Source organism: Truncatella angustata (genome assembly GCF_020726525.1).
Source record: "Truncatella angustata strain MPI-SDFR-AT-0073 chromosome Unknown BKA67scaffold_1, whole genome shotgun sequence".
Lineage (NCBI taxonomy): Eukaryota > Fungi > Ascomycota > Sordariomycetes > Amphisphaeriales > Sporocadaceae > Truncatella > Truncatella angustata.
In genome coordinates this window covers 4366176-4387703 of record NW_025763381.1, presented here as the reverse complement: position 1 = coordinate 4387703, position 21528 = coordinate 4366176, and the positions used below count along the sequence as shown (strand labels likewise).

General features: G+C 50.2%; 7 protein-coding genes across 7 annotated transcripts; 2 read left to right on the top strand and 5 right to left on the bottom strand.

Moving 5' to 3' along the window:
- Positions 1 to 293: 293 nt before the first annotated feature.
- Positions 294 to 2328, bottom strand: BKA67DRAFT_547302 (uncharacterized protein). The gene has a single exon (XM_046101444.1). The coding sequence runs from the start codon at positions 2183 to 2185 to the stop codon at positions 443 to 445; it is 1743 nt and encodes a 580-aa protein (XP_045964349.1). The 5' UTR covers positions 2186 to 2328; the 3' UTR covers positions 294 to 442.
- Positions 2329 to 3135: 807 nt separating this feature from the next.
- On the top strand, positions 3136 to 5973 carry BKA67DRAFT_510939 (CBF/Mak21 family-domain-containing protein; the record flags this gene model as incomplete). Its single annotated transcript, XM_046097368.1, has 3 exons — positions 3136 to 3471; positions 3529 to 4543; positions 4598 to 5973. Coding segments are annotated over 3 exons (2727 nt in total), but the record flags the coding sequence as incomplete, so codon positions are not given.
- Positions 5974 to 6973: 1000 nt separating this feature from the next.
- Positions 6974 to 8164, bottom strand: BKA67DRAFT_44378 (HotDog domain-containing protein). The gene is made up of 2 exons (XM_046096881.1): positions 7847 to 8164; positions 6974 to 7788 (listed from the first exon to the last, which is right to left on the bottom strand). The coding sequence occupies exons 1-2, from the start codon at positions 7971 to 7973 to the stop codon at positions 7037 to 7039; spliced, it is 879 nt and encodes a 292-aa protein (XP_045964347.1). The 5' UTR covers positions 7974 to 8164; the 3' UTR covers positions 6974 to 7036.
- Positions 8165 to 9709: 1545 nt separating this feature from the next.
- Positions 9710 to 10306, bottom strand: BKA67DRAFT_530331 (uncharacterized protein; the record flags this gene model as incomplete). The annotated part of the gene is made up of 1 exon (XM_046099226.1): positions 9710 to 10306. The coding sequence occupies one exon, from the start codon at positions 10304 to 10306 to the stop codon at positions 9710 to 9712; it is 597 nt and encodes a 198-aa protein (XP_045964346.1).
- A 1235-nt stretch (positions 10307 to 11541) lies between these two features.
- BKA67DRAFT_547294 (uncharacterized protein) lies at positions 11542 to 12358 on the bottom strand. The gene is made up of 2 exons (XM_046101443.1): positions 11754 to 12358; positions 11542 to 11691 (listed from the first exon to the last, which is right to left on the bottom strand). Exon 1 carries the CDS (start codon positions 12229 to 12231, stop codon positions 11758 to 11760), a length of 474 nt encoding a protein of 157 aa, XP_045964345.1. The 5' UTR covers positions 12232 to 12358; the 3' UTR covers positions 11542 to 11691; positions 11754 to 11757.
- Positions 12359 to 15401: 3043 nt separating this feature from the next.
- On the top strand, positions 15402 to 16347 carry BKA67DRAFT_653413 (Adenylylsulfate kinase-domain-containing protein; the record flags this gene model as incomplete). The annotated part of the gene is made up of 3 exons (XM_046106363.1): positions 15402 to 15409; positions 15603 to 15855; positions 15982 to 16347. The coding sequence occupies 3 exons, from the start codon at positions 15402 to 15404 to the stop codon at positions 16345 to 16347; spliced, it is 627 nt and encodes a 208-aa protein (XP_045964344.1).
- Positions 16348 to 16808: 461 nt separating this feature from the next.
- Positions 16809 to 18010, bottom strand: BKA67DRAFT_653412 (V-ATPase subunit C; the record flags this gene model as incomplete). Its single annotated transcript, XM_046106362.1, has 2 exons — positions 16809 to 17683; positions 17749 to 18010. The coding sequence occupies 2 exons, from the start codon at positions 18008 to 18010 to the stop codon at positions 16809 to 16811; spliced, it is 1137 nt and encodes a 378-aa protein (XP_045964343.1).
- Between the last annotated feature and the right edge of the window lie 3518 nt (positions 18011 to 21528).

Here is a 21528-nt window from a genome sequence, read left to right as displayed (position 1 = left end):
GTGCCAGATATCCGTTACAAATAATGATATTATGTGGAATTTCTTCGAATGACTGTCACGGTTTCATGCAAAATATCCAAAGGAAGGGGAATAGGAGTGTAGTCATCCAACTAATATGCCAGATCGTGGTATAGCACAGGTGCTCCGCACGAGCCTTGGGGTGATTGCAGACTAACTTCATATCAGATGGGATATTGGCGGCTCCAAGCCACAGCCACGACTTGGTTTCATAGTATAATAGAAGGTTGCAATATGTTTAGCGGAGTTTGAACAAACAACCACAAAGAGTGATACTGGCCGACCGGAATTCCATAGAGACCGGTTCAACAACACAGGGGGAACAATTTCCCTTTCTAAATCATTCCCCATCTCGTGGTTAGTAGGTCCATCTATACGAAACAGGTCAAATGTAAATATACATTAAGGATATCATATCCATATCTTACAGCTGCGACAGCAGTTTACTAATATACACGGGTAGTTCGTCAAATGGTACATTTTCCTTCACAGAAAGCCTTCTGCACTGAACCTCGCACATCCTTTCGCCGTCCCATCTTCGGCCAAGCAAGACAATGACGGGGTATCCCACAGCGTCAGCGTCGTTCATTTTCCATGCAAAGGACTCAGATCTATCGTCCAACACAACATCCAATGGCTGACTTGTTTCAGGCTCCTTGCGTCCTTGAAGTTGATCGTATACGAGATCGACATCTTCGTCCTTCGTATTGCGGCCTGGAATGACAACCACTTCGTAAGGTGCGATAGCGCGGGGCCAGTTCAGACCCTTCGTGTCGGCTAGATGGTCCGCCACAGCCCCGATGATGCGAGATACTCCGATGCCATGACAACCCATTTGCATAGGAACAATGACATTTTCCCGTAAACGGACCTTTGCATTCAAAGGCTCTGAATACCGTGTGCCAAGGTGGAACGTGTGCCCGAGCTCGACAGCTTTCTGCACCTTGAGTTTTCCAGATGCGCACTGGGCACAGCTGTCGCCATCCTGGATCCGAAGGAGACTGAGTGGTTCGCCGGATTCGGGGTGACGAGCGATAATTTCCGTGGGGCCTTCAGCTGGTATATCTGCCTCTTTTTCTCCGAGTCGATAACTCTGGTCTACCAGACAGATGGTCTTCTGGATGCCATTCCCTCCTTCCCGAGAAGAGTGGTACCAAGCTCTTGCATCATCGATGCTAGGGTCCAAGTCCGGCACAATGGCTTTGATAGCATGTGTATTGACCGGAGACCCCGTGCTGCCGGATGGTGTGGCGAAGTCGACTGCTACCAGTGTAGTACGGTCTTTGGTGATGCCATACCAGGTCCGCTTTACCAAGGTACCGTCGTCCGGTGACCTAGGCTTTGCAATGGCGAGTTCTTCGTTGGCGACGTAGGAGCAAGTGTCGCAGCTCATGACATTGTCTTCACCAACAGAAGAAGGCAAGTGATATTCATGACTCAAGTCGCCGCCAATATCGCCTGAGCTGGCTTCAGCGACTAGGTACGGAAGCTTGAGCTCATCAAAAAGTCGATCATAGGCAGCTCGTACTTCGTCATACGTCTGCAACGCGGATTCGACATCAGCGTCGAATGTGTAGAGATCTTTCATGGTGAATTCGCGTGATCGCAGAAGCCCATGGCGTGGCCGAAGCTCATCCCGGTACTTACGACCAATCTGGTAGATCCTCAGGGGTAAATTCTTGTATGATAGATGAGAAGAGAAGAAAGAGGTGATTTCTTCCTCGTGTGTCGGGGCCAGCAGATAGCCCGTCTCTTTCCTATCGTTGAACAGAAACAGTTCTTGCCCGTAACCCTCTAGTCGGTTGGTTTTCTCCCATAACGCTTGGGATGAAATTGACGACAGCGAGACTTTCAGTGCTCCGACTTGCTGCATATGCCTGTCAATCAGCTTTTCAAGCTTCTCCTGCACCCTTTGACCACGCGGTAGCATGTGAAAGATGCCGGCATGGGATTGGCGAAGGTAGCCAGCACGAATCAGCTTCGAATGGCCGCCTTCTTGATCCGAAGCAGCCGTGAAGCCTGATATCGGAAGCCATAACCGTGAAAGCCGTGCTCGAGACGTATCCCAGGACTTCTGAGGTGAGGCTGTGCTATGACATCGTAATAACCCTGTATACAGGCGGCCTGATCTGGGCCGAGACGCCCATGACGTCCGAATTGAAAACATGGCTACGGGCCCATAATGCACATGAATTCTGCTTCTAGATGCCGTGAACTGATTCGCTTCAGCACTCCCCTAGACTAGACTGACCTTGGGACAAAATGAAGCTCAGGTCATCCATCAGTCTTGCAGGGGGGAGGGCCCGCTAGCTCATGGCGTGGCCGGGGGTCTGTCATTGGCTTTTATGCTGGATAAGCTAGCTGGAGTGGAAGCAGCCCAGGGCAGGTGGACTTATCGGATAGGCTTATCCGCCCCGCAATAATTTTTCGGTACAGGGAACTTTTTTTTTTCTTCTGCTGCTTGACGACTTCGACGCCCGAGTTCATTCAGTTGTGAACCGACCAGTCCTGAATCTTTTTGGGGTGCTAACATTGTCAGCCTACACAATGGCATCCTTTGACGACTCGGCCCTGTCAAGCCTGACAGCAAAGATTGACCAGAAACTCTCTGAGCAAAAACAGAAGCCGAACAAGAAGCAGCAGGACAAGCCCGATCTCAAGAGGAAGCGACAGGACGACAAGACCGAGCAGGCTACCAAGAAGCGGAACGATCAGCCCAAGCGAGACTTCAAGAACGATCAGCCCAAGCGAGACTTCAAGAACGATCAGCCCAAGCGAGACTTCAAGAACGATCAGCCCAAGCGCGATTTCAAGAATGATCAGCCTAAGCGTGACTTCAAGAACGACCACCCCAAGCGCGACTTCAAGAACGATAGGCCTAAGCGTGACTTCAAGAACGATCAGCCCAAGCGCGACTTCAAGAATGACCGACCAAAGCGTGACTTCAAGAATGATCAGCCTAAGCGCGACTTCAAGAACGACCGACCAAAGCGTGACTTCAAGAGTGATCGCCCAAAACGTGACCTCAAGAATGAGCGGCCCAAGCCTGACTCCAAGAACAAGTCTTTCAACCAGGAATCCAGCCCACAGGAAACTGGCGCATCATCGTCTAACGCCCTTCTTGACGAGATAAGGGCCCTGGGTGGTGATGAGCAGGACTTGGAGCTCGTGGACGGTCTTGAGTCAGAGGATGAGACATTTGGCGAGGATGCCAAGAGCAAGACCCTGGACAAAGGTCTCGAGGCAGAACTAGCCAAGTTCGCCCTGGGACTGGGATTTGAAAAGGTGCAGCCTCCAGAGGCAGATGAAGACGACGCCCAGCTAGACGCCGAGGGGGGCAAGAAGGAGAGGGAGACTGGGAGGAAGCCTCGGACGAGGACGATGAGGATGATCAAGTCGCCGAGAAGCCCGGGCAAACGGTGCCAGCAGCCCCAAAGACATGGAAAACGGTTAGTAAGCCTCGCCGTACCATGGCCAAATAGCATCTCATCTAACTCCGCCATCTCTTAGATATATGAGCCTCGTTCAGACTGGCACGCAGCCAATCTGGTCAAACTACCTGAGCCCATTTCCGAAGATGTCTCTGCATATTTCTCTCCCATCGCCAGTCTGAAGACGCATGCCAAGTCACTCCTGGAAGAGGACAGTGCGACTCATAGTGCCACCTTGTCCTCGTCGTCTTCGCACAAGTTCATGTCGGAGATCATGTCTTCTGGTACCATGTCGGATAAGACCTCGGCCCTGACCCTTGCCATTCAGGAATCGCCTGTTCATAGCATCAAGGCCCTTGAGAATCTGATCGCCCTTGCGACCAAGCGCAGTCGTGGACAAGCACTCGCCGCTGCGGCCGCTTTGGTAGATCTGTTGGGCCCTGGTTCCCTACTTCCATCTGATCGGCGTCTACGGCCTTTCACTGCCCAGCCCGGCCTGATCGGTACCCTCCAGAAGCAGAAAGTTAAATACTGGTCCGACAAACAAGAACTTCCCGGTAGAATTACCAAGGAGCATCTTATCTCTTGGGCCTTTGAGGATTGGCTCAAAGAAGCTTATTTCAGAATCATCCAGGCCATAGAAACCTGGTGCAATGATGAAATCGAATACTCCCGTGTAAGGGCCATCGATATGGTCTACGCTCTGTTGAAGGACAAGCCAGAGCAGGAGTCCAACCTCCTTCGCTTGCTTGTCAACAAGTTGGGAGACCGTGAGAAGAAGATTGCGTCAAGAGCATCCTATCTCATGCTACAGCTCTTGAACATGCACCCGGGCATGAAGGCAGTGGCGATCAAGACAGTAGAGCAAGAGCTCATATTCAGACCTGGTCAAACAATCCGGGCGAAGTACTATGCAGTCAATACGCTCAACCAAACAATTCTCAGCAGCAAAGAACCCCAAGTAGCAGACTCACTCCTGAAGATCTACTTTGGCATGTTCGTTGCTCTGCTGAAGAGCGGTGATCTTGGTCAAGTGGAGAACTTCGACGCGACGGAGAAGACAGACAAATCAGCAAAAGACAAGAAAAGAAAGCGTACTCGTGCCGGACCGTCTAGCAAACCCGACGAGGAAACGTTAGCCGGACAAGCTGAACGAGAGTCAGCTGAAAAGTTGGTCGCAGCAATCTTGACCGGAATTAACCGTGCAGTACCTTTCTCGGAGACCGACTCATCAACACTCGAAACACATCTGGATACCCTTTTCCGCATTACTCATTCGTCAAATTTTAACACAAGTATCCAAGCTCTGATGCTAATTCAGCAGATGGCTACCACACGACATCTTGCAACAGAACGATTTTACCGCACGCTGTACGAGTCTCTGCTGGATCCACGATTGACAACATCGTCAAAACAGGCCCTTTACCTGAATCTTCTGTACCGCAGCTTGAAATCAGACGTTGACGTCCGTCGGGTTAAGGCCTTTGTCAAGCGAATGCTTCAGGTGTTGAACCTGCACCAACCATCTTTCATTTGTGGTATTATTTATTTGATCATGGAACTTTGGACTACCTTTCCCGACTTGAGCACCCTTTTGAATGAACCAGAAGAGCACGATGAGAGCGAAGCAATCGGTCAGACAGATGCTGCCAACGGAGATACATTTTCCAAAGCAACAGACGTGTACGATGGCCGAAAGAGAGTGCCCGAGTACAGCAACGCTCATCGCAGCTGTCTCTGGGAGCTCATGCCTTTCTTGAGACATTTCCATCCAACGGTCGACATCTATGCATCCAGCTTGCTGAGAGGTCAAAAGCCGGCGCAGAAACCTGATCTCGGAAGCCATACCTTAATTAACTTCCTTGACAAATTTGTCTACAAGAACCCGAAGGCTACGGACAGTACAAGAGGTAGCTCGCTCATGCAACCTCTTGCTGTTACTGGTCAAGGCAGTGTTCTGGTTTCTGGCAAGCCTGGCAACAAGACTGCCGCAACTGTCAACTCTGCTGCGTTCTGGAACAAGAAGGCCGAGGATGTGGCTGTTGAGGACGTCTTCTTCCACGAGTATTTCAGTCAGATCGGCAAGCCTGCCCAGGCTGCGCGTGCCAAGAAGATCAAGAGCGATGCAGCGGACCCTGGCGCCGAAGGTAGTGACGCGGGTGAAGATGAAATCTGGGAAGCTCTTAAGGCTTCGCGACCAGAAGTGCAAGATGACTCGGAAAGCGAAATCGACGCCAACTTCGAAGAGTTAATGGCTGATGACGACTCCGATGCTGGCCTGGATGAAATGGACGTGGACGGTGAATCGGAGGGCAGCGCCCTGGATTTCTCGGATGCCTCGTCTCTCGATTTCGGCAGTGAAGGTGAGGACGAGGAGGAAGGAGGGGCACCGACTGGCAAGGATGGTGATGGTAAGCCTGGGGCGGAGTCGAGGAAGAGAAAGAAGATGCTCAAGAGCCTACCAACATTTGCGTCAGTTGATGACTATGCCCAGATGCTGGAGCAGGAGGAAGATGGTCGCTGAGCTAGGTCTGGCAAATTACTAAAAAAAAAGTATGGGATATAATAAAAGTTCTTGACGGCTTACATAGCGTCCCCCATGTCTGGGTTCTTCATCGATTGATTAGATATGTTCGCAAACGATATTGATTGTAAGGGCTGTGTATTTCTTACCAAACCGTTATTCGCTTGCAGATTCAGACCTTGACGGAGCCGAAACGACTATCAGAAGAAGAAGAAACTCTTCATGTTTATGCATTTAGAGTTTTCTTTTAATCCTTCTTTTCTGTCAGTTGAGCACCTCATCGAAGGAAAGCTGCTTATCAAGAAAATCAACCGAGACGATATATCAGGGCAATCCTGCTGTGTTGAAATGTCTAGCACTATCGTTACATTGCGGCTAGTAGGCTACCATCCTAATCGACGCTTATTCAACTGTCGTATGCAGCTTGTATAAATATCGTCCCTGAAGATTCCGATAATAACACAACCATCCGGTTCATCAGACCCGCGACAACATCACACAATGACCGTTTTACCAGGCAATCGCCGAGCGGGCAACGTGGTGGCTCATAGCCTACAACGCTCTAGTTACATACACGGTTTCTTACCGTTGTGCGTACCTAGAGTTCATTTCCCCTTACCGATGCCGGCTTAGAGCTTGGTGGGTTGACTAGTTCGGCTTTTGGTGCAGGCATCGCCATCATTGTGGTAACCTAATTGGTTTCCTTGAGGTTCAGTGGCTTTTGGCTTGGTGTGTGGCACTCAACATCACATGCTTCTGTGACAAGGAGTGGCGCCTTTTCCAGAAGGCGAACTACAATTCGACAGGATAATCGGGCATTCGGTATGGTATGTGAGTGGTGATTTTGCCGGACCCCAGACTATGAGGCCAGGGGCACCAATATAGGAATTAACATTCAGCTTGGGAGAAGGCACCACTATTGTGCTTCATCGCTCAGATATCCCCATTTTGTGCTCACGAGTAACGACACGCAACGCCGAGCAGCCTGATGACTTTGATTCATGGCATTTCATTAGTCTATGTGTATTCTATCCTCTTTCTGAGCCCATAGCGTTATGCTTATCTATTGTACAGGGTATATCTTCTGCATCATGGCTGCATTTCTAGGAGAGATGAACAATGCTGTTGCCTCTGCCAGAATAACGGCCTTGTCGCCCTCATTCTCGGGTAACGTCTCGATTCTCGCAGTGACCTCGGCCTTTCTTCCCTCGACGTTGGTCGTCTCCGCCTTCAACACGACGTAGTTTCCAGTCATAGCCGGCGCCCGATAATTGACATTCAGGTTCGCAGTCATGCCCACGCCATGCGGCAGTGCGCCAAAAGAGCAGCGCGCCATGCCCTCGTCTAGCATCGTGGCCAAAAACCCACCATGTACAATGCCGGGATGACCACACAGCTCCTCGCCCAGATACGAAACACTGACAAGACTCTTGCCTCCCTCCTCGACCCATACCACCGGCGGCACAGGCACCCTGTTTGGTCCCAACAGTGTGCCTGCCGTCAGGTTGTTTGTCCGAAAGGGGGCGGGAATCTTCATGTGCGGTCGCGCTTCCGTGAAGCCGGGCTTTGCGCGCATTTGCTGCGACAGCCAGTGGTTCTTGATATGTGCTTCTACCTCGATTTCCTTTGGATGCGAGGGCGTGAACATGGTGAGCGTCTCCTCGTCGGTAGGGGGCGTAAGGAACCCGTTCAGAGCGGGCAAAGCAGGTGCGGCGGTCATGGTGAATCCGAGTACTGTGCACGATATGCCAATGGCTAGGACGTTGAGAGCTCGTCTGAGGAAGGTAGGCTTCACCGGTGTGCCTGTGATGGGAGCTGCTTGAAGCCTAGGTCAGCTTGATTGCTGTGTCGAGGGGAAGATATGAAGACTGACTGGCTGTGGAATATGGCCTTGAGACCTGGCGGAGTAGACTGCTCGACTTATTTATCATGAACAATGGCGTTCTGGAGGGCGTCGGCAGAGCACACGAAGTGCGGTATGCTACCCGTACTGCACTCATCTTTTAGCGGCCTAGGCAATGGATTCTAGACTCCACTGCAAGGGTATTTTTTATTTTATTTTAGAATCTATCCGAGGGAGATCTTGCAAGTCTTTGTTTGCACTGGCACATGGATCCGCTGCGTTGGGTTGTTGGCTATAGAGGGATCCCAACGCTTTCTTCTCGAAAATGCGCATGTACTTGACGCTATCGCGGACAGTTTGATTTTAGAGCACGGGGTTGAGCGCTCATTTAGGAAATTGCCGAGGCATCGGTGGATTATGGATCCGATGCCGTCTACATTTGCGAGTCAGCCCAGCCAGCAACGCAGAGAGAGAGAGGTCTTTGCGGCCAAGGCATTCCCGTCTCGTCTGCTCGAGCGAGTCGTTCATCTCTACGTCAATGAAGTCCAAGCCAAGACGAGTCCCCGATGTGAAATGGCGAGTGTTCGCATGTGATTGTGGATGCCCGGACTTCCCTTTAGGTGCCTGGCCATGGGGTCAATCCCAACAAAAGGGAGATACTTGAAAGGCATCACGACAACTCGTAAGCTCGTGAAGGCCTGCGGGTGTGTCATTTAGTCTATCACAGTGTCCTCTTGGTCCGTCTATCGAAACCCCGTCCACACTGACATCCTTTGAATCTTGCGTCCTCAGTTGTCCTACCTTTTTTTTTTTTTTTCCCCTTTCCACTTTACAAACACACTTTCAGGGACCATACTAGTTGCGTCATCTCGGCATTGATCTGCAAGGTACCGACCGCTTATCTTGGGCCGCCTAGCTTAACCAGTCCAGCGGCTCACACCAGTACCACCACTGCCGGTATACCACATATTTTGGCCGAAGTTGTTACGAGCTGCTTCTGGTACGCCATCAGGACAATTGATATCATGTAGGTATGCACTTTATTTTAAACGAATCACCATCCGCCTAGAACGCGCTAGAAGAAAAGACATGGTTGGTCGGAAAAAGACTTTATAAGTCAAAGCGTTGCAAAATCGAAATGGCTGTGGCCATGATAATGTACTCCGTATAGATTATGGATCTCAAGGTTTTATGCACGCTCTCGTCTATATTTACCTTCCATACGTAGGCTGTGACTAAGCATATACCCATAAGAATAACTTCCGAGACGTTTCAACACATGTAGTAATATTGGCATGCCACCTTAATCGATCTCATTCACTGGCAATTTTTTTTCCGCCGAGGCGTTATACCTAAGCCATTCCTAAAATAAAATAAAACCCGCATTAATCAAATAACTCAAAAAATTGATAGTTTCTACTTGTATCAGTTGCATCAGACTTCGCAGCAACTAATACTAGTACAAATAGTACTTCAAAGAAAATGGTAACTTCTACTCCTCATCGATAATTGTGGTTCCGATGGATAGTTTAGATTCTCCTCTATCGCCACCACTTGTCGCTTCGAGTTGCTGCTTCGTTTGTACGAGGTGGCTAATCCTCTTTACTTGGCCTACCAAAGCGATTCAGATGTTCGATGGTTCGCAAGCATGTTATACAGACTGAGGAAGAGCTTGTAATAATCTGCTCGCGCTTGATCAAACGCAGCTTGCCAAGGTACCCAGGTGATGAACCATGACAGCCTGAATGCTTGTTGGGATGTTGCGGATCAAATCATGCGAGAAATAGTTGTTTTAGTATGATACTCCATCTTTCGTCTCTCCTCAACAACTACCATCTGTAACTTCATGTGGTTTATCCTTCGTACATAGGCCGCAGTGCTGTGAAGCTTTACTTAACCATGATGTCCCTTCTCCATGGCTTGGCCCCTGACATATGGCGGCGGAACCTCTCCGACACCTCCAACCATCAGTTCCTCGTTCGTCTCAATCCTCTCATAGTCCGGTAATGCGTTGTCTGGACTGGCCTCGTTCCACGTCCCCAGTAGATCCTCAGGCGGCATCTCCAGCTCCTGTTGCAACTGCACGAACCGCGCTGAATACTCTCTCAACGTATCCTCGCCTTCACCAAGCCACTCGGTCAGTTGATCTCTGCGTTGCTGCACCTCCTCCCTCGTCGACGTGGACGCAGATACCGAGTTTGGACCCCCAGTGTATGGTGGCACATCCGAAGCTGAGTAAGCCGGCAGCTCCGGGTCGTTGCTACCTGACGTCTCAGATGCTGCGGGCGGTGCATATGGATCTTCTGACCTCGCCGCATGGCCATATCTCTGAAGCCAGAGATTGTGCTCGCGAAGCGCGGCGCGAAGGTGGTCCAGTTCGAGCGCGAGCGCAGGAATCAGGCGCCGCAAATCGTTATAAGCCGATTGCGATTCTGATATGGATGAAGATGAGGCGTCAGGGACCGGTGAGCCCGATCTATCTGGTGCCATAGCACTGGCTGTGAGAGGCCAAACAAGGAAGCACAATTCCCTGTTCTGGTTGATGCAAGAAAACGAGGTTCTTTCCCAATCCCGCACGTCAGTGGAGTCAACACGCTGATGGTCGCACACTGAATATGTATTCAAGTTTAAATGATTCTGACGTTGGGAACCTGACAATTTACAAATCTACCTTAGTCGTCACAACAGTGGGGTATGCCAGCGGTTCCAGTGGGTTGCCCCTCACCTGTAATGTTTTAAGGGACCTGGGGACTTTCCCACTGAAGCTCGCTCACGTTTTCGACAAATGAAGCCGAAACTGCTAACTCGGGCTTTCCATTGAATTTTGATTGTGGAATATTCAAGATGCGGAAAGCTGTTTCTTTTGTTTTTCTCAAAAACCAGATAAGCAATACTCTCTCATGGGCTGTTCGACAATGCTTTGATTTCCTTTCCTCTCTTAGCTTCCGCAAAAGATAAATTCCAAGTGTCTACTATGGAAGTCTTTGGCTTACACAACAAGAATTGAATAAATGTGCTAGTCTCTCTCGCGTATAAAGCTCTGTGTAGGTTTGTTGATTGGATGTAAAAGGCATTTGCACAAGACAATGACCCAAATTGACGAGAGCAGCTTGCTGCAAACGAACCTTGTCCAGGTAGGTCGAAGCCGATCTGAAGTGTTTCCTCTGATCATGGTATAACGGTTAGATTCGATACCTTCTCTCTAGAACTATACGGCTAGACACGTCTTCCCTTATCTCAGCGAAACCTTCCATAACCTGGATTGCATGTTCTAAGGAAGCCATCGACAGGAGCTAAATAAACTAAGCAACTCGCTATTGAATGACTGACGACCGCTAACTAAACGATTTCCGAATTGAAGTTACCATAATGGCGACGTTGTTCACGTTGAATCATACATTTCGTGGATTACCATTTTCTTAACGGGCTAACGGTGGAAGGACACTCGATGCTGGAAGTATTCGCAAGAAAATCTATAGGTGAGGGAATCCAGAACAATCACCACTGTTTCCCTTCTCGGGTGCACGCCCGAAATGATGTCAAGGGGATTATTACGAGTTCGGAATGGAAGGAAGAGGATGCCGAGCATGCCTGCTTCAGTAACAAAATGAATCTGTTCAACAAGAGTATAGTATAGTTCAGAATACCAATGAATGGAGTAAGATATCATAGAAACGTGAAAACGACGATGATTTTTGTTTCAGAGAACGTATAGTTTGTTAATGAGCGTAATTTGTCCAATTGAACCGACACCATTGCCGGTTAGCAGTAATTGACTCTGCCTCAAATCCTATGCCGTCTACCGCTTCCTCCGACAATCTAAAGTTGGTACCGACCCCCATCGCTGCGGTCACCGCTGAATAACATCGATTCTCCTGCTCACAAAGATGGTCCATTAGAGGGTCACTTATTGTGAATGTCATGGAAAGTAACCCACTAATCTAGAGGACGCGGACGTCAAAATGGGTGGTCTCAAGAGCTGCGAGGAACTCAACATCCTCGGCGCTGCAACTATTGAGGCGGATCGAGTTCTCGCCAACAAGCTCGGCGAATCTCTCCTGTGTGACACCCTGGCTCTCATGGAGGTCATTGGCCTCACGAACGAGGGTGGTGCAGACACCAGGAGCGTTGTTGACAACGACGAAGTTGGAGCCGACGTCGAACTGTATTTTATCGTCGCCATGGTAGAAGGAGTCGAGGCAAGCTTCAACGCTGCCCTGCGGCAGCTTGTAGGCGGTATCGAAGGCGCCGGGGTTTCCATTCTCCGCAAAGGCGAGGGCCAAGAGCGGGTTGCCGAGAGCTTGGCTCGGGTACACTGGTGGAGGGCTCTGAGCAGGTGGCTGCTTGTCCTTATGAGCGGCGACGCTGGTAATCATGGTGAAAGCCGCGAAGGCAAGAGGGCTGACGTTAACCATGTTGACGGTGTGTGAGGATCTGAGGATCTAGTTAGTTTGAGTGTTTGGTTGCGATGAATGAAGTTGTAGAATGATGATGGAACGAAGATCAAAACTTGGAGCAGCGGGAGTTCTGGCTCTTTAAATATACCAGATGCCTGGAATCAAATGGTGCCAGAATGCGTACCTCGCATTTGTGATCTATGTCCACGAAGTGATATTCAGCTTGATAGAGTATGAGCCGAACATCTCTCTCAGTGTGCCTGGGTGAAGGGCAACTTTAACAGTTGAAATGAACTCGTGGTTGGGATACGTACGGTTGGCCAACTGATGATCGTTGGTTCGAAGCAAACCACGAAAAATGCGGTGATTAATAGCTACTTACATTCAGCTACATATTTACTAATTACCAGTCTGCACTCGCAAGTTTACGTTAGTTTACTGTCCTGGCTGAAGTAAAAAAAAATATACAGGGTAAATACACTTGGATAGAGACTTGTTATGTGTTGACGACAGAATCTAGAAGCACGACAATATCAGGTTACCTTGCTAGTTTCATAAACCTTCCTGAATTCATAACTGCTAGGATTCTCACAGAGTCAGCGTCGCATGTTTCGTTGTCATGTGAAGAAGGAAACGGCTAGGATGCCTCTTTGGGCCAATATATTATTGCAAATATGCAGGTCCTCAACTTACTTTGAATCCAGTACAGAGGAAACAAAAACTATATCGTACCTATACATGGGCTTTCTCCATTGATAAACTTTGAGCTTTGGTCCAGAAGTCAACATCACGCCAAATCCATACAAGCACCACGTAAACTTCCATCGACATTGGCTTCTGGTCAATACTGGATAGATATCGACTGTAACCACTATCCTGTATTGAATCTCATGTATGCCAAGGAGACCACTGTGACTATTTTAAGCTATTGTAGTGTCAAAAATCTGAACCTTTATGTGACATCACTCTCAACCATGGAACCCAGTGGCTGTGCGTGTTCGGAGCAACTGAGTGAGTTTGGACCTGCATGTGTGGTTATGGTCCAGCTTCCCCGCCCCTGCATGAGCAACAACCGGTCTACACATGGCTGACCATTTTATGGCATTGGTCTTGGTATACTACCATCCTCTGGTTCACGGTCCTACCCAGTGAGTGGTTGCGCAGCTTCGGCGGTCCCAGTAACATCGAACAAAGGTTACGTAGAGAACCTGGGTATATGAGCCCGAGGTTCAAATAAGTTATACCATGAAGCTTGGAAGTACGGCTCTCCTCTTTGCAAATGCTCTTGTCTTGCTAATAATGCAGATGTTCTCAAGATTGATTCTTTGTATATATTTTGCTTATATGTACGTCCCCGTGTAGTACCTATATGCCTGTACCCATTTTGCATACTCTCAACTGAGAAAAAGACTCCGGACTTTAATGCGAAAACCGACACTCTGATGTAAGGGCCGTGAAGGCACGGGTGGCTTACTCATGGCGAACGTGCGTGACCTCAAGCTGGTGTTGACAACTGCGAATTTCTCAATCACAACCTAGTAACCACCAGGAAACATGATTTCTACCATAATAACACGGGTTCTCTAAAATCCAAGGGAGATCAAGCCAGTTAGAAACACATATTCGCGGATTCGAATTTGTCATTTCACTGCTATGCATAGCTCGTATTCAACACTATGCCCGATACATTTTTAGTATACCAGCCTCCGTACTCAGATAAATGCAATACAACCCCTCTGTGTAGCGTTTGTCTTTTCATCGGCCAAGGCGCAGCCTATGGGCTTACACACACTGGGCCGTCAAAAGTGCTATTGAGGTGCACAAAGAAAGCCCGGTACCCCACTTTCATGGATACTGCACTGCGTCTCAATGTTATAATAGGGTTTCATCATGGAACGCCGTCTGATTTAAGACTGTATGGTACGCTGCCAACATGCTCATCGTGCAATTTCTAGATCAAAGGAGTAGATTGTGGAATTTGACATGGAAGGTTTTCTGCTGCCATTGGCAAAAATACACAGACTGCATCTGGCAGACCACGTACCATTATCCGCATGTCTAGATTAAAGGAGCGGCCCGAATGGGTTGTCTTTCACTCCACTGAAACTTGCTTGCAAGTAGTAGTGTGTCCGAGGAATAATCCAAATCGTAAGGAGATACTTGACAGATTATCAATTGTGTTTTTAACGCTACAAAGAGCTGAGGCACACTTGCTGACATGGAGTTTGTGAAGAGGATAAAATCAATAGTCTAACAGCTGTGAGGCTCAAACCGCATTGCCTAGGTATAGTAATTCTTTAGCTAATCGTCAACAACTATACCCAGCAGGACAAGTGGAGACTTCGTGGGTAGGGCTTCAAGACTGCCCACGCGAGTAGATTGCTCGAAAGGATCTAACGAAAACAAATGCTACGAACAGCTTGTAAGGATTGAATCCTTGATCTACTGACGTGGTGTGATATTTGATTGAAAGTCCGGCTGACGGCTCGGCAACAGAGATATAGCTGATCGGGTTATCCGCCATGTTCATACTGTAGTCACAATTCTGTTAGCGTGATGTGAGACCCACCGATCTTTTATGGCATCTGAATCGAGATTATGGTTGTATTAAAAGCCTGCAACTGTGGTGTAAAGGTGCAAAATGGTTTGTCGAAACCACATACTTATGCAGACTGCAAGTATCTACAGGTCCATCCACACATGCTGTGGAAGGTTCGCCAAGGCCGGGAACGCAAGTACCAAAAGTACATATACCATTTGCGCCTCAAATGACGTCTTAACTCACAAATTCCCTCCTGTATACTCCACCCACTGTAGGAACACAAAAACTATTACTACAAACAACTCAGTGAAAGCCGCCGAGCCTATTCAATGACGGATCTCGGCGATCACGCCATCGCCATCCGGTACGGGCAAGGCGGGGACTAGAGCTAGCGGGGCAGGATCTTTCTTTGGGCAGGAGGTATTAACCTGTGGACCGGGGATCGGTAGTGGGATGTGACGATTCTATCTTGTGTCTCGCATCCTAAGGACGATTGCATATGCTCTATTTTTGCACGTGTTAGGCAAGATTGATATAAACTACAACCAACACTAAAAGGTTTCTGGATTCTAGTTTGGATCCGACCGAACAATTGATATAAGACGACGAAAACAGACCGAAGAAAAAACAAACCAAAAACAAAAACATGGCTACGTAAGTGCTTGAGACTCAGCTCAGAAAAAAAGAATGCCCCTCCATTATACTGCACCAACCCTACCATGGCGATACTCACCCAGAACATCACGTCTCTGTTGTTCGCGGTAACATGGGCGCCAATGGCCCGGATGCTTGTTGTTTCTTGCTTTGGAGCTTATTGCAAGATTGTTCCTCTGACATGAAATTGCAGCAACATCACATGGCACCCCTCCCTCTCGCGGCGGGAGCGCAATGAGTCCCGCAAGCAGCGCGGCATGACCATCTGGTTCACCGGCCTCAGCGCGTCCGGCAAGTCAACCGTCGCCACGGCCCTGGAGCAGCACCTGCTGCACCTTGGTCTCGCCTCCTACCGTCTGGACGGCGACAACGTCAGGTTTGGCCTGAACAAGGACCTGGGCTTCAGCGAGAAGGACAGGAACGAGAACATCCGCAGAATCGCCGAGGTACGTACTTGAATGCTTTCTGCACTCTTACATCTTCAGGCTCCCCACGTCAAAGAGAAGCAGAGTGAATATGTAGGGAAACGAAATCCTTGTGGAATGCGGACTGACACATGACTCTTGTTCTAGGTTGCGAAGCTCTTCGCCGATTCCTCCACCATTGCCCTGACCTCCTTCATCTCGCCATACCAGGCGGACCGTCAAGTCGCCAGGGAGCTGCACGCCGCGGCTGGCCCAGGTGGTGCCGATGACGAGACCATTCCCTTCATCGAGGTGTACGTCGATGTTCCCGTTGAGGTCGCCGAGCAACGCGACCCCAAGGGTCTCTACAAGAAGGCGCGTGCTGGAGAGATCAAGGAGTTCACGGGTATCAGTGCCCCGTACGAGGCCCCCGAGAACCCAGAAATCGTCATCAAGACACACGAGAAGAGCGTCGAGGAGTGTGTACAACAGATTGTCGAGTGGCTGAGCCAGAAGGGTTACATTAACGTCTAGAATGTTTTTGCCATAGCTTGGGCCTGTGGGTTAGATACGGATCACCAAGAATGGCTGCTTGAAAACCAATGGCTAAACTGTCAGATTGGCCCGGAGGCTCCCCCCAGTGCGTAATACGATTTTGTCCTTGTAGCGTCCACCACACGCGAGGTATAAACACAAGTTCAGGCAGTCGCATTACCCTTAGCGACGGACCGTGTGGCTGAGAAGAACCTGGATTCCAGACAATACGTCGCCACTGACTTCCCATTTGCTGCACCTGGTGAAATTCTGAGACGAATGAGGTTATTCTATTATACCACTCGGTGAAAATCCATCAGCGACCAAGCTCCAGCCTCCGTGAAGTATTTGTGACGAGTATGGCTGGCACAATGCAATCACAAGTTTGATTCCATTGTAAGGGTGCTATTTGGACGTCGATATACGGCCTGCTATGATTGCGCTTGTCTCCTGCCTCGTATCTATACCTCTATCTCGTAGTAGACATATGCTGTGTATTCGTTGTCGCCCAATCCTGCCGCCGCCATCTCGGAAGAAAGTGCCGCATCGTCCTTGGTGATTCTACCACGCTTGTCGCGGCCAAAAGCATTGCCTCCGAGGTGAGAAAACGCCTTGTCCAAGCCGTCCTTGACCTTTTGTGACGCCTTGGAGGTTGTTACAATCAGATTAGGTGAGTACTCGAGGGGCAGGCCGTAACGGAGAACACTTTCGACAAAAACGCGTAATGCCATCAGGTGAGCCCAAATCATGACGCTTTCCGACCAGCCCGTACGCGACAAGCGAAGAGCCTCTCCCCAGACCTTTCTCTCTTCCTTCTCAACGCGGGCGAGTTCGCGCTGCTCCTCCTCCTTGCCGCCCTCGACGTACTTGTACTGTCTAGGCGTCCACTTGTTCTCGCGGCACTTCTGCACAAACTCGGCACTGTGCTTTTTGAAGGTTGTGACGGCAAACAAGGTGAACTCATCGTCGCGGGCTACATCGGTAGCGGACCGAGGCACGACCATTGGCGAGAGACCCTCGTAGCTCTTGAGGAACTCCTTCTTAACGGTTGTGGGAACAGCAATGAGGTGCGTTTCGAGGTACTCCGAGTCGTTGATGAGGACGGAGGGGTCCACAATGGGGGTCAGCGACTTGGTTGCCAGATTGCCCGTTTGCTTTCGCTGAAGGGTAGCAAAGTTGTTCTTGACACTGTTGTACTGGCTGAGCTTGCCCTTGATATCATTGTCAATGGTGACTAGTTCCTTCTGTAGGCTGTCGACCAGTTCACCGATGGACTTGTCTGCGCGGTATCGTACTTTGTTCCACGAAAAGGTCCGGAGGTAGTTATCGGTGGGTTCTGTTGCGGCGCGGTAAGATTAGTGTTTGGTGTTGGCTGCCGTCTTGTGTCTGGGGGGGACTTACTGTCGTTGACGGTCTTCTGCTGGTTGATCTTATCGTCGTTTCCATCGAGAAGGGTTCGCAGGGAGTCGGAGACACGGGAGACGAGGCCTTGGCAGGCCGACTCCAACTTGGTCAGGTCATCGGCTTGTTGGACGAGTGCATCTAATGTGCCAATCTTGAAGTTGGGGATCTGAAAGGGCAGCACTGAGCCGTTGTCGCCGACGGCGGCTTTGAGGCCGTCGGCATCTTCCGGGAGTGAGATGAAGATGTACTTTGCGCTCATCGTTGCATGGTGTTTGTAGTGCTTGGTGGAATGTTGGAGAGCTGGGCCAGCTCTCAAAGTGGGAGGGAGGCACTGACGTTGATGGGATGGGCTCCGCGGTAGGTCGTCACTGCTGGTTGTGTGTTGTGATTGGCAAGGGAGCTGCCAGCTCTCCACTTTGTTCAACTTCCCGGGGGTGTACATAAGTTACTGCATGTACCTACATAGTACAGCACATTCCAATTCATGCTGCGTGCATCAAAACCAGGCAAAACATCAAGCATTACGCACCAACATTAACTTATCATACATGATTGTTTTGAACTCGAGCGCCGTCTCTCGAAATCAATGCCTTTCCGACCACCCAACCCAGAGAGAGGGGGGGAGAGGGAGAGAGGGAGACGAGAGAAGGGGGAGAGGGCTGAGCTGAGATGCTGCAAGAGGCCGCGGCGATCCTTGTGCTTTCTATTACCAACAAACTTATCCTTACTTGCCAATTAATGTTTGAATTTTGCCGTCTGAACATCAAAAGGCCTTTGATATGTGTTCCCGCTTTCAAGGCACAGCTTTACTATGTGAGGCTTGCTATGTATGGAGATGGGGGTACTGTAGGTTTAATCAATCCCCATGTCTCGGTCCATCTGACCACCGGGTTGACGGGTATGCGACGCGGAAGCTGCTGTTCCAATACATAGTACGTATGGTCACGAGCGCAGCTCACGCAAGGGCTTCGGCATATAAATTACATGTCGCGGCGAGAAAATGATTGATACATGCCCAGGCAATTAAGGCGGGCCTCTGCAACGGCACAGGGTTGGCGTTGACTATTTGAGCTTTTCTACGTATGGTATATGCCGTCTGTAGTGAAACCTGTGTTTATCATTAAAAGATTCAGAGGCTTCAACCACCACAAGAGTAGGCTGCACACGTGAGTACCCGGCGAAGAGCTCTCCTGTTTTATTTCCGTTAGTCTGGAGCAATGTTCTCGTAACACATGATAGAACAAAACAAACAAGTTATTTTAGCATTCAGCAGCTGCAGGTCGTGAGAACCCGCCTCCTCCTCCCCGACCATGATACTTGTAGCAGCTGGGAATGGGTACATATGTATGCGCCAGCCACCCCATCCCGTTGTCACATCCTTTCACACCCGGTCTAGGCGACATTAGGAAGTGGTACACGACCCTTGGCCCAAACAAGTCGATAGGGTCGACGTGGAAAGCCAACCGCCGCAGTGGTGCAGCTGCGCTCGGGCTGAGCAACATCAGGACTAGGACTAACGTTAGTATTGGGCCAAGGACAAGGACAAGGGCAAGAACAAGGACATTCATTCAGTCGCTTCTGTTGCCCTATTCCACATCATTGTACGAAACTTGCAACCAGCTTTTGAATTGAACGGGCTTCATCCGCTCTTAAAGAAGCACATTAGTCCTGACAGCTCCGGCGAACGGCCTACGAACACGAAAACACCGCTGCGGCGTCGGTTGCGGATAGCTGCGACAACCTTGCGCGACCCCTCCTAATATCGCGACACGCATCATCAACGTTGTCGTCGACCACTGTCAATCCTCCTGCCAGACATTTTGCTATTTTCAACCACGAGTCCGATATAGAAGAAGCGTCTTTTCATACTACACCCCCCTGTTTCGACCCTTTCATGTTTCACGCACTCTAACCGGTGGATAACACGAAAACTCACCGCGCCAACGAATCAGCCGCGCCAGTTACCTCGAACATGCCGCACTGACAGGGAACACGACGATTGATAAGCCAATACGCCCTTGGTGTATCCGCATATCTGATAGGAAGAACCGTATGGCCATGAGCCCGGCCGTCACTGCATTCGATGGCGACCGCCGTGACAAGCGCAGCTGCACCAGCTGTCGCCGAACAAGGACCGCATAACTCCTCTGCAAGCCCGGTCTTGGCAAATAACCAGCAGCATGCCCCTCCGAATGGCTCTTCTACGCCAGGGGTCGAGGGCGTCATGCATCCCGGTCTCCGCTTGGACATGAGAAATGCGAACGGCCCGCAGAGGGATGGCCGCGTGCGGAACCCAATCCCGAGCAAGTTGAAGGGCAAGACCGATGAGAAGAAGGGAAACTTCAACGTTATGCACATGGATATATCGAACGCCAGCGAAAGCCAGGCTAGATATGACGCGGCTAAGCGTAGTAGCGAGAGCACTGCCCTCCAAGCAAAGATGGCTGAGACGGACCATTACGTGTCACATCACAGGAGAGCAAACTACGCTCGAACAAAGGGTGGCACGGACAGCGCGACACCGGCCCCTACGCCTCCCCTTCCTCCCCGAACTCAGCAACTTACCCCGGAAGAAGTCAAGGCAGAACAAGCGCGTTTGCTAACGCTTCTTCGCACCCTGCCGCATGCCAATATTGTCGATCAGATTTGCAAAGCATTGGCTTTCTTCGGTGGCATCCCGGACGCGCCCCCTCCACAGGATGGCAAATTTCCGGACAGCGGCGAGGCGAACGGGGCAGGTTCTCTTTTTGTAGGCTGGCTGTCTGAGATTTTTCCAGATCTTGAACACCCCCGCAGACCTGTGATTCAATTATCTGCCCCACCAAAGCGTCCCAGGGGCCGTCCGAAGGGGAGCAAGGCATCCAAAGCTCGTAGGGATAAGGGCATGAAAAAGGGAAAGGCAGGTGATGGCACAGCGTCCTTGGGTCCAGGAGCGGACCAACAGGATGGTGAGGACGAAGGTTGGGAAGATATGAATGACAGTATTCTGGACGTGGACAGGGCGGCCGAGAGCGTGGAAACCCGGGTGCTCACTCTGTTGCGCACTCCTCCCCAAAGCTCGGCTGTTCCAACTGCTCTGCCAGCAACAGGCGGCTCGACTGGTTTCACGTCTATAAACCCGGCTGCCGCAGACTCTGCGTCATCCAACAAGAAACGCGGAAGGCCGAAAGGCTCGAAGAACAGGCCGAAGGAACCAGGCGCACCAGATACACCTCAACAGGTTCAGCATGGACCTACGACGGTTCCGACAACCGCTGCAACATTCCAGCTCCCTGCCGATGTCGTCTCAGCGCCAACAACTATTGTAACGGAGACTAACAAGAAACCCACCGGAGGGCGGTCGAAAGGCGGTAAGAAGAAGAATGCAAACACTTCCATTGCCCAGGGGAATAATACCACAGCCCAACATCCTCCAGCACCACAAGTTGGGACCAGTACAACATATATTCCTCCTCCTACTTTACCCCTGGCCGCCACCAGACCTGCAATGGCCGTGGCCGCACCGGCGCAAATCGTCACCAACGGAAATACTAGTAAAGCAAAGCGTACACAGCTTCCATCTCAAATTCAGGCCCCAAACGCACACCAGTCCTCTGAGCCGGCACAAGGCACACCGCCGGTCAAGGAATCCACAATCACGGGTGCTAAGCGGAAACGTCAGAGTAACAAACCGACTGTAAATTTCGCGGGCACAGACGGAACCGCCGAATCTACTGGCATTGGACCCAGCAGCTCGCTACCAGGGCCCTTGATAAATCCAGTCTTGGATGCGAGCAC

What these genes read in the sequence shown, in the direction of transcription:
- BKA67DRAFT_547302 (XM_046101444.1), bottom strand. Translation starts at nt 2,185, where the DNA reads ATGTTTTCAATTCGGACGTCATGGGCGTCTCGGCCCAGATCAGGCCGC.
- BKA67DRAFT_44378 (XM_046096881.1), bottom strand. Translation starts at nt 7,973, where the DNA reads ATGAGTGCAGTACGGGTAGCATACCGCACTTCGTGTGCTCTGCCGACG. An exon ending in AAGGCCATATTCCACAGCCA is followed by an intron (nt 7,789 to 7,846) that starts GTCAGTCTTCAT and finishes GGCTTCAAGCAG; the next exon opens with CTCCCATCACAGGCACACCG.
- BKA67DRAFT_547294 (XM_046101443.1), bottom strand. Translation starts at nt 12,231, where the DNA reads ATGGTTAACGTCAGCCCTCTTGCCTTCGCGGCTTTCACCATGATTACC.